The sequence below is a fragment of the Syngnathus floridae genome, chromosome 7 (assembly GCF_059516105.1).
Source record: "Syngnathus floridae isolate MCC-2025c chromosome 7, RoL_Sflo_1.0, whole genome shotgun sequence".
Lineage (NCBI taxonomy): Eukaryota > Metazoa > Chordata > Actinopteri > Syngnathiformes > Syngnathidae > Syngnathus > Syngnathus floridae.
Window position 1 is genome coordinate 16,377,569 of NC_142419.1, and position 12,114 is coordinate 16,389,682.

The 12,114-nt window shown below is 43.7% G+C and overlaps 4 protein-coding genes across 6 annotated transcripts in view; 2 read left to right on the top strand and 2 right to left on the bottom strand.

Moving 5' to 3' along the window:
- The first annotated feature begins 236 nt into the window (after positions 1-236).
- On the top strand, positions 237-3,482 carry LOC148395626 (vacuolar protein sorting-associated protein 26B-like). The gene is made up of 6 exons (XM_088380642.1): positions 237-881; positions 1,261-1,417; positions 1,537-1,701; positions 1,770-1,945; positions 2,012-2,154; positions 2,230-3,482. Exons 1-6 carry the CDS (start codon positions 659-661, stop codon positions 2,401-2,403), a joined length of 1,038 nt encoding a protein of 345 aa, XP_088236768.1. The 5' UTR covers positions 237-658; the 3' UTR covers positions 2,404-3,482.
- thyn1 (thymocyte nuclear protein 1) lies at positions 2,876-4,535 on the bottom strand. Its single transcript, XM_088380645.1, has 8 exons — positions 4,466-4,535; positions 4,025-4,074; positions 3,792-3,952; positions 3,659-3,727; positions 3,493-3,585; positions 3,329-3,424; positions 3,059-3,209; positions 2,876-2,990 (listed from the first exon to the last, which is right to left on the bottom strand). The coding sequence occupies exons 2-8, from the start codon at positions 4,065-4,067 to the stop codon at positions 2,944-2,946; spliced, it is 660 nt and encodes a 219-aa protein (XP_088236771.1). The 5' UTR covers positions 4,068-4,074; positions 4,466-4,535; the 3' UTR covers positions 2,876-2,943.
- Positions 4,536-4,618: 83 nt separating this feature from the next.
- acad8 (acyl-CoA dehydrogenase family, member 8) lies at positions 4,619-7,701 on the top strand. Its single transcript, XM_088380045.1, has 11 exons — positions 4,619-4,778; positions 5,076-5,176; positions 5,241-5,410; positions 5,564-5,673; positions 5,749-5,825; positions 5,901-6,038; positions 6,114-6,249; positions 6,747-6,844; positions 6,920-7,072; positions 7,154-7,256; positions 7,324-7,701. Exons 1-11 carry the CDS (start codon positions 4,664-4,666, stop codon positions 7,377-7,379), a joined length of 1,257 nt encoding a protein of 418 aa, XP_088236171.1. The 5' UTR covers positions 4,619-4,663; the 3' UTR covers positions 7,380-7,701.
- Positions 7,702-7,708: 7 nt separating this feature from the next.
- The window catches only part of esamb (endothelial cell adhesion molecule b), a 32,854-nt gene continuing 28,448 nt past the window's right edge, over positions 7,709-12,114 (bottom strand). For 2 of the 3 annotated variants that reach the window (XM_088380042.1, XM_088380044.1), the window contains 4 exons: positions 10,307-10,351; positions 9,149-9,271; positions 8,935-9,064; positions 7,709-8,775 (listed from right to left, as the gene is read on the bottom strand). In XM_088380042.1, coding sequence (XP_088236168.1) covers positions 8,298-8,775; positions 8,935-9,064; positions 9,149-9,271; positions 10,307-10,351 — 776 coding nt within the window. In that variant the 3' untranslated portion in view covers positions 7,709-8,297. The remainder of the gene's footprint in view (positions 8,776-8,934; positions 9,065-9,148; positions 9,272-10,306; positions 10,352-12,114) is intronic. The other variant, XM_088380043.1, reaches the window with a different exon arrangement.

Here is a 12,114-nt window from a genome sequence, read left to right on the forward strand (position 1 = left end):
TTAATGTGATTGAAAATATCTTTTTTTTCTTTATTATTTAGAAGTTTTCTTAACTATTATGCGTCCTTTATTCCTGTTAGCTTACTTTTAAATATTAATAATAATTTAATTGATACAAGAAGTAAACGAGTTAAATGTTTAAACATCTAGCTCTTATTGTGTATCTATACTTCCGGTCAGTGAGTAACTGCTTAATATGCTTTTACTTTGTAGCCACGTTTACCCGGAAGTAGTAGAGTCGACCCAGATGTCTTACATCCTGCGTATTTGACAACACTCGCTACATTCTCTTATCGGATCAAAACAACCATGTAATGTAGCGATATTCACGCCGCGAACGTGTTAGGCACACATCGAGTGTACATTTTCGGGAAAAATTGCGGCTGAAAAAGAATAAAAACGTCGTTTTTCGTTTTTTTTCTTTTTTTTTTCCCTAATCGATGGACATTTTGATTTGTGTTGAGCCGCACGTATCGTTATCGTGTTCCGCCCCGTCGTTCCCGCAATTGGGCATGATGGACACTTGACGTGTTTGCAATACAAATACGTCCACTATTAAAAAAAAAAAAAAAAACCGTGCCGCGGCCTGCGGACGGAGGGAAATTTAACCTTCGGGCCTTGTGCTATAGCTGTATACAATTTTAAAAAGGTGACAACAATGAGCTTCTTCAGTTTCGGACAAACTGCGGAAATCGACGTGGTGCTCAACGACGCCGAGACGAGGAAGAAGGCAGAGCACAAGACAGAAGATGGCAAGAAGGACAAATATTTTCTCTTCTACGACGGAGAGACCGTCAGCGGCAGAGTCAACGTCACGCTCAAGAGCCCCGGAAAGAGGCTGGAGCACCAGGGCATCAAGATTGAATTTGTCGGACAGATTGGTAAGGAATTAATCTACTTTATCTATCTCATGCAGAAGATGAGGAGGTCATCGGAGGAACTGTAGCACGCCTCGAAGCTGCGGTGCCCTACATTTGTAACCCAGTTTAGTCAGAACATAAATGGGGGGGAAAGTAAAAAAAAAAACTCGTGTAGCACACCTCTAATCTCCTCAACGCCTATTTTCTGCCAAACAATAAAAAACTGAAAAATTGATACCCCAAAAAGTGGTTGTAATTGCATAGATGCCACAAGATGGCGGCAAAGCGCTTAGAACAGAGAAGATCATAAAGCATCAACACAATGCATGTACACAATTGTGAACTTGTGTTACTCGTGTTTTAAGAGGAAAGCAAAAATGCACTTACTTTGTGTTTTCAGAGCTGTATTACGACAGAGGGAATCACCACGAATTCGTTTCCCTGGTGAAAGACTTGGCGAGGCCCGGTGAGATGACCCAGTCGCAGACATTCGATTTTGAGTTCACTCACGTGGAAAAGCCTTACGAGTCCTACACGGGCCAAAATGTCAAACTCAGGTAAACCTTCACAAACTGTAGCGACCTCTCAAATGTTTCTGTAGACAGCTCACAGCAGGAATAGACACTTCATTTTAGGGAGGGGCAAATAAGTTGCCAATTTACTGTAACTCCCACAGGTACTTCCTGCGTGCGACTGTGATCCGAAGACTTAACGACATCAGCAAAGAGTTGGACATCGTGGTGCACACACTCAGCACGTACCCCGAACTCAACTCCTCCATTAAAATGGAAGTCGGCATCGAGGACTGTCTCCACATTGAGTTTGAATATAATAAATCCAAGTAAGACAAGAAATAGTTCCTAATTAGCATCACGATTCTTGAATTGGATCACCTTCTCCCTCTAACAGATACCACCTGAAAGACGTCATTGTGGGGAAAATCTACTTTTTGCTGGTGAGGATTAAGATAAAGCACATGGAGATCGACATTATTAAGCGGGAGACGACCGGCACAGGCCCCAGCGTGTATCATGAAAACGACACCATCGCCAAGTATGAGATAATGGATGGAGCACCAGTCAGGGGTAAAACAAATGAAATTTCATTCACTATTATTATTATTATATAATCACATTGTGTTTTGTTTTTAGGCGAGTCAATCCCCATCCGGCTGTTCTTGGCGGGCTACGACATGACTCCCACGATGCGAGACATTAATAAGAAGTTCTCAGTACGCTACTACCTAAACCTGGTGCTGATTGACGAGGAGGAGAGACGTTACTTTAAACAGCAGGTAGCCATTTTGTCTTCAAGTGGCACGGAACCCTGCTATCTGATATGTAGCGCTATTTTCCCCTCGCGTTCCCAGGAGATCACGCTGTGGCGGAAAGGCGACGTGGTGAGGAAAAGCATGTCCCACCAGGCCGCCATCGCCTCCCAGCGCTACGAGGGCTCGGCCGCCTCGGAGAGCGCCTTGGAGCAGTGCGCCAAGGAGGAGGGCGGGTACGAGCCTCGCCTTCGAGCGGACCGGGGGTCCCCGTGAGGCAACTTCCTGTCTGAGGGATGACGACGAAGGGAGACTAGACTGGACTCATCCGTCCTAGCTTTGTTGTTTGTTTTGCTGGGAATCAAACTAAATCACCTCACGCGTTAGAATTCCTCCGATTTTCACGCTAACGCCATTCCGTGTGTACTCTTTAACGCTTTAATTGATTTAGTTTATTTTGAACGAACAACATTCCGGTTGGGAGCTCTGAAATGTGAACGAGTGTCGTCCAACGGGTGCGAATGTGTAAATAAGAGCGGTTCAAGGCGGCATTCCAGCGGCTGCGACATCCAAGTGTTAGTTTGGTTCGACACCTGCGTGTGTCCTCCTGCCACCAAACATGATTTTAAGTCTTTGAAAGTAGAGCTATTTAGATCTTTTTGCAAAGCGCTTATGACTGGATTCATTGTCCCCAAATGGTCAAATAAATTGATGCCAAATGGGGAAAAAAAAAAAAATGTCACACGTATTTTTCCATTGAAGTTTTATCCGTCACCCCAAACATTTTACAATGAGTTATTTCAGAAAATCAAAGACTTACAGCGGTTCTTGGTCCTCCAAGCTCAAAACAAAGTCAAATTGCTCTGCGGGGATGATAATAAAAAGTTGGCACCTACGCTGATGCCAAACTTTAAATGATCTCATCACTTACCAGAGGTGAGAGGCTGCACGGACAGCCTGGCCCTGGTGAAGAGCATGACGTCCTTCAGAGGGCCACCTTTGGTCTTATGTCGCTGGTGGTACTCTTTGAGCTCGGCTAAAGGAAGAAAACGCTTCAACATTCTTTGGTACTGAACGTCCACCTAGGAGTCAAAAACACCAGCAGCGTCGTCATCAATCCTTCTTGTCATGTAAGAAGTTTAGACTTATTACAAGTGTTAAAAAAAGTTTTTTTTTTAATTGTTTAGATTATTTTTCTTACCATGCTCCACTTTGGGTTGTCTGGCTTGCTGCTAGCGTCATAATGAACATCTTTCTTATCAAACTGAGTATGGTCAACATATGCTTCCTTCACTATCTGTACAAAAAGCAGAAATTACATTCAATAAAAATTACATTTGGTAAGTAGAACAATATACATCTTACTTTCATGATTCCTGCTATGCCAGGTTCCTTACAGTTGCTGTGGTAGAAGAAAACCAACTGGTCCTCTTTCATTTGCCGCATGAAATTACGTGCCTGACCAAGACAGAGCTAAACTTCAAACTGCGAGTGAATCTTTTTGAGAAACCGTTTAATTTTGCAGCTCTACCTGATAGTTGCGGACACCATCCCAGCAGCTGGTCTGATTGGGTAAGGCCTTCAAATCCTCAATTCCAAACTGTGGATTGAATGATGATGAGATGTTTGCAAGCACACTCGAGTAGTCACATCACGTATGGTACCTTGACGTCAATGCCTTTCTCAAAGCGGCTTTCTGGCTCAGACTTCATGAGCCAGCGACAATACTGGTTGGCGCTCGGCTCCTCGGAAGCCTCGGCAGAAGACGAAGCTTTTCTCTTGAGGCTCGGCTTTGGAGAAGAACCAACCTCTTTAGCGTCCTCGTCTGTGTTACATAGACTGTGCTTTTAAACAAACTGGACGAAATGGATGTACTGAACAAAATGCTTTAACCAACCTGAATTTGTTGTTAGTTTTCTCAATTTCTTCTTTGGAGGCATTGTTTCTCTGTAGGTAACAAAGCGTTTTAAAATCTCACGTTTTAAGTAGACTTGAATTTCATTGATATACAGTCAATATTTAGTACAGGAATAGAAACTAATGCAGGGCAAATATAATCTTTAAGAGAAAGACTATCTCAATACATTACATTAATGTTCTCAAGGTTTGGTTAAAAAAAAAAAAAAAAAAAAAAAAAAGCTTCGGTGTTTAATAGTCCGAGTAGGTCAAATTAGCTAAACATGTCCATCCATTTATTTTCTAAAGATAGCAAAAACATGTTTTGCTAAGATTAGTTTGGCGGAAACGATTATTAAGAGATCCACAAACATTATAAGATATTATATTAAGGCTTAGTAAGTTTAAAATGTCGCTGTGAGAGTTAATTTTAAAGTCATACCTTTAAAGTCACAACTGTCACCTCTTCAAGCGGCCATTAAAACCCGCGCAAATCCGGAATGCGTGACGTCACAAAAAGCGACGCTTGGCTTCCTCACCGGCGCATTCATTGGCGCTCGTTCCAGTACTACATATCCCAGAAGCCCTAGCGACTGGCGTGACATAACGCCGATTGGTAGAAAAAATAAAACAACAAAACATGGCGGTCGGGTCGCTGGTGAGAGTCGCCCGACTGACAGCGACCATTTGCAGGAGTCGCCGTTTATTCGCCTGTCGAAGTCCACAGAGACGAGGGATAGCTTCATGCATCGATCGTAAGTTCATGTAAAACAGTGCGCATAAATTTATCGTCATCAATATATTCATTTGCGTAATGTCTCGTTATAGACAATCGCATTTCTACATAACGATCCAGACGCATTTCAAATGTCATTTAACCACCAATTAATGCAGTTTGGCCATTTTTTAAGTGTACATTTAGCTTAAATGTCATTGACAAGAGGCGCTCCTTGCCTCATTGGTCAAAGATACCCGCACCCCTTCAATAGTACCGCCCACTATTTTTTCCCGTTATGTATTGCAATTAAATTGTATTTTTATTATTATTCCAGCATCTCACGGCCTTACAGATGAGCAGAAGGAGTTCCAGAAAGTGGCCTTTGACTTTGCGGCCAATGAAATGGCCCCGCACATGGCAGAGTGGGACCAGAAGGTTGGTTAAACACTCAAAAATGAACACCTCCTGAAATAAAAGGTTATTCTGCTTTTACCATCAGGAAGTGTTCCCGGTGGAAACCATGCGCAAGGCGGCTCAACTGGGCTTCGGCGGAATCTACGTCCAACCGGACGTCGGGGGTTCAGGTCTGTCTCGCTTGGACACATCGGTCATTTTCGAGGCCCTGTCTACCGGATGCGTCAGCACCACCGCCTACATCAGTATCCATAAGTATGTGTCCTTCAATGTGTATAACGGAGAGCTGCTTTTGATATTTTGGGTTCTCGATATGATGCAATTGACAAATAACAAGAATATTTTGCAGATTTTATATTGAACGTCATTAAAATGTGAAAGTGTCCCTAATTTGTAGTTTGCATGCAGTATGTGCGCCTGGATGATTGACAGCTTTGGCAGCGAGGAGCAGAGGCAAACGTTCTGTCCTCAATTGTGTTCCATGGAGAAATTTGCCTCTTATTGCCTTACTGAACCCGGTCAGTTACCTCCGATACTACGAATCGATACACTTCTCGGACTCCGTTACTTGAATGTGTCTTCTGTGATTTCAGGCAGCGGCAGTGATGCCGCGTCGCTCCTGACGAGTGCGCAGCGCCAAGGTGACCATTACATCTTGAATGGTTCGAAGGTAAAACCTTTCATCAAATTCGGACACCATGATCTGTCAACATTAATGTGGGGCGTACCTCTTATGTGACTCCAGGCGTTCATCAGCGGCGGTGGCGATTCGGACGTTTACGTGGTCATGTGTCGCACAGGAGCCAAAGGTCCGAAAGGCATCTCTTGTCTTATCGTGGAAAAGGGAGCACCGGGCCTCAGTTTTGGCAAAAAGGAACAAAAGGTAATGGCGGTTGTTTTTGTAGAGCTGCGGGAGACCACTAGATGTCAGTCACAATTTAGTTTGCGCCTTCCTCAGGTTGGGTGGAACTCACAGCCCACCAGGGCAGTCATATTTGAGGACTGTGCTGTACCTGCAAGCAACCTGCTGGGAGTCGAAGGTCAAGGCTTCACTATTGCCATGAAAGGACTGAACGGAGGCAGGATTAATATTGGTGAGGTGGCATATAATTGTTTTTCAATTGAGTCGCACAGGATATAGGTCGTATTAAGCAGGGATTTTTTTTTTTCAATATTCTGTATAAAGCCTGACATTTAAAGAGCGGTGTGTATTTTTTTTCCCATATCTATTTGTATATACGCTCTAAGTGCACAGTGCTACATTCTAGTGAATTTTTGAAAACTACAAACTGCTCATTTTATCGCTGATATTCTTATGGAGTCAAAAATACAATAATTAGTTCATGAAACAAATTTGAAGTCTTAATTTGGCAACAACTTTTTTCCATATTCCTTTATTATTCTGACATATAACTTTCAGCATCGCCCCCTGGTGGAGTGGAGTGATTATAAGAGAATAAACTTTGCTGTTGTAATGTCCTTTTCTTTCTTTTTTTAAATCTGTATTCAATTGTTTTGACCGTAACATGTAGGTGAGCTAAATGTTAGCATTTTGGCTTTTAGTGTGAACATTAACCATACCTTCAAACAGCTTCATGTTCTCTGGGCGCGGCCCACGCCTCCGTCCTGCTTGCTCGGGACCACCTGTTGGTTCGTAAGCAGTTTGGGGAGACACTCTCCAACAACCAGGTCAGTCGGAGACTTATTAATGGCTCAATATGTAAGTTAATTGTGATATTTACACTGCGTGTATTGTATTTGCAGTTCCTTCAGTTCAAGCTGGCAGAAATGGCCACCGATTTGGTGGCGTCTCGCCTTTTGGTACGTCAGGCCGCAGTGGCGCTTCAGGAGGAGCGAGCGGACGCCGTGCAGCTTTGCTCCATGGCCAAGCTCTTTGCCACGGACCACTGCTTCGACGTGCGTACCCCCACCGTTGGCGAATTTCTCTACTTGTGGTCGACGTAGTCATCATTTGGTTATTCTTCTGTACCTGCTCAGATCTGCAACCAGGCTCTCCAGATGCACGGCGGCTACGGCTACTTGAAGGACTACGCCGTGCAGCAGTTTGTGCGCGACATCCGTGTGCATCAGATCTTGGAAGGTCAGCCACTACGTCAGCGTTGATGTTCTCGATACGCTCTAACTCTCGATTGCTCATTCCTCCACAGGAACCAACGAGGTAATGAGGATGATCGTCTCACGCAGTCTTCTGACAGAGTCCTGATAAGACTTCTTTGAAGACCGCCATTTTGTGTTACTGTGTGACAGCACTTTGGAGAGGCCTAGGAACTTTTGAGGGTGGGGTCGGACTGGACTCGTTTGATCTAGAAAAAAGCAGACGCGTTATTTTGTGATGATTCAAAATTAATGCTGTCACTTTGCGAGGATTTCTGTTACAATAGCATGTTAGCATACCGGGACTTGTTTATATGTTTATATCACATCACAGTCACCTAATTTTTGTCCTCAAGTGACCTTGGTTAATACGGTATGTACAAAAAATGATTCTGACACTCCAAATAAAATCTCAGCATTTGACAAGAAAATTCCTCATTAAATGAATGTCATTTTTTTTTTTTTTAATTGGAAAACAACTGGCAACCATCCGAACTGTATTTCAAATGCTACATGTAGCTGCTCAACATTTGCAAATAACACCATATGTATACAGAATTTTTCAGTCGCCTAAATCCCACTACACAACCAGCGGAAAGCGGGGCCCATTATGGGATGTCGCCAGGCCCTCATACATTAGCTGTCAGTAATCACCAAAAACAATCCAACACCATCAACTATATTCACTATTTTTCTTTTAGCTTACATTCCGTCTATCACAGGCAACACATCCATTATGCTCCACAACCATTAAATTCTCTATAAAAACCTGAATTGTAATTTTGTGGGTTTTTTTTTTTTCCTTTGCTCTTAATTGAAGCTTCTTTTTTACAAAGCCAGAGAAACCTCAACGAGAATGTGCCTGAAAACTACACAACCTAAGCTGTTTGCTCTCCGGAAAATAAAAAAAATGTGCCGAGTCAGTAGTACGAATGAATAGAATGTCCTTGCAGGAGGTCACAGAGAAGTCCAATCACAAGGCAGAAAAACGTTAGAGCCCGCCCCCTCCTTGCTGTCCAATCAGAGGCTACACAAGGGAGCCCGCTTGGCTCTGCGCAGGCACCATGACGGCCACCGTGCCAGCCCGGGTCAGCGTGGATGACGAGCTGGCCCGCGGGGACGCCGTGAAGGCGGGCGGCGTCTGAGGCTGAGCCCCCTCCGTCCTGGCGGGGGGCATGCGGACCAACTGGGGCGGGCCCCCGTTAGCGGCGGGGGGCCGCTTATGTTTCCGCGACGGGGTCCCGCCCGCATTGTAACCCGGCAGGCCACGCAGGGTGTTGGCCTCGCCCGGGCGGAGCTGGTAGGCGTTGATGACGGAGCCCGTGTCGGTGGTGGACGAGGGCGAGTAGGGGTAGTTGAAGGCCGGTTGGCGGTGGTGGTGATGGTGGTGGTCGCCGGGCCGAGGGCTGGTGGCGATGGACGACAGCGTGCCGTTTTTGGAGACAATGTCCGAGCCTGTGTTGCTCTTTGCCCACGAAACTCGCTTCGGAGCCTGAGCGTCCTCTCTGTATACGGACCGCACAAAAACGTTTCAATTAACCAGCCCGCCAATAGCAAACCAAATCATGTGGCGGCCATTTTAAATCCATGCAATAAATAACTTCAATACACTTTTAGGAGGGGCGTCTAATATTATGGTTCCCACTATTTTCGAGACTTCTCACTTGATCTCGTTGGCTGTCTCCTCTTCAGTGTCCCGCTTCCTCCTCAGGACGAATATGAGGAAGAGCACCATGGCGACCAGTCCCACCATGGAGCCCAGCGTGGCTGCCGCTATCATGCCCGCGTTGGAAGCTGCACAACAACAACACAACACGTTAATCGGACCTGCTTGAGTCCTGGAGTGGCGTGTGTGTCTGTGTGTGTGTGTATACACACAGGTGATAACCTCCAGGTTAATGGAGCAGCTGTCTGTGCCGGCTGTGTTGCTGGCTCGGCAGATGTACTTCCCCGACATGCTTTTGGTCAGGTTGCTCAGCCGCAGGGTTCCTTGTCTCTCGTCTGAAAGCAACACACACATAAGCGTAGACACACACAAATACACTTGCTCACACCAACACAATCAGTGATAACAGTTTGACTTTACACTACTGCTACTACTTTAAAAGGGCTCTTAACTGTGTGTTTTGTATTTTTTTTTTGTGTATAGGAAGTTTCATGATTTTATTTTTACTCAGTTGAAAATATAATTATGTCGCATCCAGAAAGTAGTTCCCGCTGTGTCATGACACAACCATTGTGTCCATATGACCCTCGTGTTGACTCATTAGTTACTATTTCCTGCCATTAATCCGCCATTTAATCCACCTCTGATGCGTTTCCAACCGTCACTTTGGCAGCGAGCGTATACACATCGCTGTCCGTCGCACGAGCGCAGATTTCCGTCTCATATTTTTGCACACAAAGGTCGCGACACCGCGGCTAGCGCGTGTGTCCGCCGCTGTGCTTTCACAGTATTACCATTCTACAAAATCTGTTGCAGCAGCTGCCTTTAAAACGCCGCCATTTAAAAAAAAAAAAAAAAAAAAAAAAGGTTAAGAAGGACAAATCCATCTGCGAATCAATCTTCAGACAACACATGGAGGCATGTTGTCATCTTGTGTTGATTTTTGAAAACATGCTTCTTGGAATCGAAATGCATAATGACCCCTGGTTGATGCCACAACAGGGGCAGGCAACCGGGGCAATTGCTGAAGGAACCCCGAGAGGTGACCCAATTAGGTCCATGACACTAATGATATTTCTAATTTTGGATAAATAAATTAAATGTGGAGTGATGATGAAAAACTACAACCAATCACAGCCAATCACAAATCCAGCCTGGGAGCTAGTAGAACATCAAACTGTCTAATGTAGAGTTCTAACACAAACATTTTATATAGAGCAACATGGCAATGAGATACTAACACAAAACAGATTTAAAGGAGAAAATCGAACCAATTTTTTTACATAATATTGTCATCTGACTGATTTTTCTCCTTTAAAACTAACAAAAAAAGATTTAGGATGGAGGGATGAATGAGGTGAAACCCTTACCCATAAAGCCCAGGACCAGTATGGGCTGAGGGCATGGCCTCCATTCTTTTTTTTTTTTTTTTGTATGTGTGTTCGATGTTATCAGAGAAAGAGAAAGAAGATAAACATGAACAAGAATGGCAATGCGTGATGCAAACGAGGCGGAGGGGATGAGGAGAGGAAGAGATGCTCTCAGGCCCAAATCCAACTTAGGGCTCTTAGAGGGACTGATCAAGTAATGACATGGGGCATGTTAGATTAGGCAAAAAAACAGGAAAAGAGGGAAGAGGAACAGAGAGAAAATGAGAGAACGATGGATGAAAGAAAAGTTCCAGTATCAAAGGAGAGCGAGCGTACATTAAAGTGCCGCTAGAGTTGTGTTTTTCAAAGATTGCGAGCAAAATAAACAACAATCAAAGGGAGTAGCATTCATTTGCTAAATCTAAAGACTTAAGCGTCATAAAGAGATAAACGATGCACATCAATGGATGCTAAGTTGTTCTGAAGCAGATGGCCGCAAATGGCCATGCAGATTTGAAAGTGTTTGTTTGTTTTTGTCCGTATTTCCGCTTTCGGCATTAGTACAACAAACGACAACAAAGGCTGAATAAAGTAAAACGATAAGAGACGTATTGATTAAAGAAAAACAATTGACGTTGGAAAATACATTTTGTGTATCGAAATACAAGAACTTTGTTAACCGCATTCTTTCCAACACTGAACAAATTATTATTTTACTTTTTAATCCCATTTTAAGTTCTGCAACTAGCTACTAGCTTCATACTAGCGCGCTAGTTCCCTAGCTAGCGCTAAACTAGTTTCTTTTGTTTGTTGCTAGTGCCGTAGTAGCCGGCCAAATATTTCCGTTGCTAGGACAGCGTTAACCAGCTAAATATTGCCATAACCATTTTTTTTTTTTTTTGGCTGACGTGAGGCCGCTGAGTCAACAATGTTGTGTTGGGGTCAGCAGCGAGGTGCGTGACATTTGGGCTAGCACGGCAACAGCATCGCGTTTGCTTTTGCTTTGACACATGGCGTGGTTACGAAAAAACAGACAAAAATATTGACACAACAATCTTGCATCAGAGTAAAAAATATAATACAATTTTCATGCAGTTGTAAAACTGATAAACTACAGCAACCTCTTTTATTTTGGGGTGGATATTTTTAGTGGCATATTTTTGTCGCAGCAAGTTTTAGTAAATGCATACGAGCCAAATATGTAAATAAAAAGAAAGCCGGTGATGTGAGCCAGCAAACAAGCCTCAAGCTCTCTAATTATCATGTCCATTTGTTTAATCCTCTCAGAGTGTGTGCAGCTTTTTGTACATACTCAGTGTTATGTAAGCTTAAATTCAAATTTAATGTCAAACCAGCTTTTATTTTGCGTCATTTTGAAGTACAGTAAATTTTTATTTCGGCCTCTTTGCTGTCCGCATCATCTCACCGACTCTCGTGATTTTCCCCCAAAAATCATCCGACCAATCGTTGGGCGGCGTTTTCGAAGCCCCGTGAGTAGTTTGTCTACAGACCGTGTAGCGAGGCGGAAATGATGAATCGTGGTCACGTTGGGGGAAAGTGACCTTTTCCGGTGTGAATGCTCCCTTAGGTTCCAACTCAAGTTGCATGATGTGGACAAAAGTATTGAGACACCAAATTAAACATTTTATTATTTTTAATCACATTACCTTTTATTATTATTTTTTTTAAGTTTTTTTTAAAACTCTGTTTTTCCAGAGCCAGTTAATTGTGAACTCAATGAACTCACACTGAAAATCAGTCTTTGGAAGCTGGGTGACCCAATTCTTTTGTCCGCACAGCAACATTTA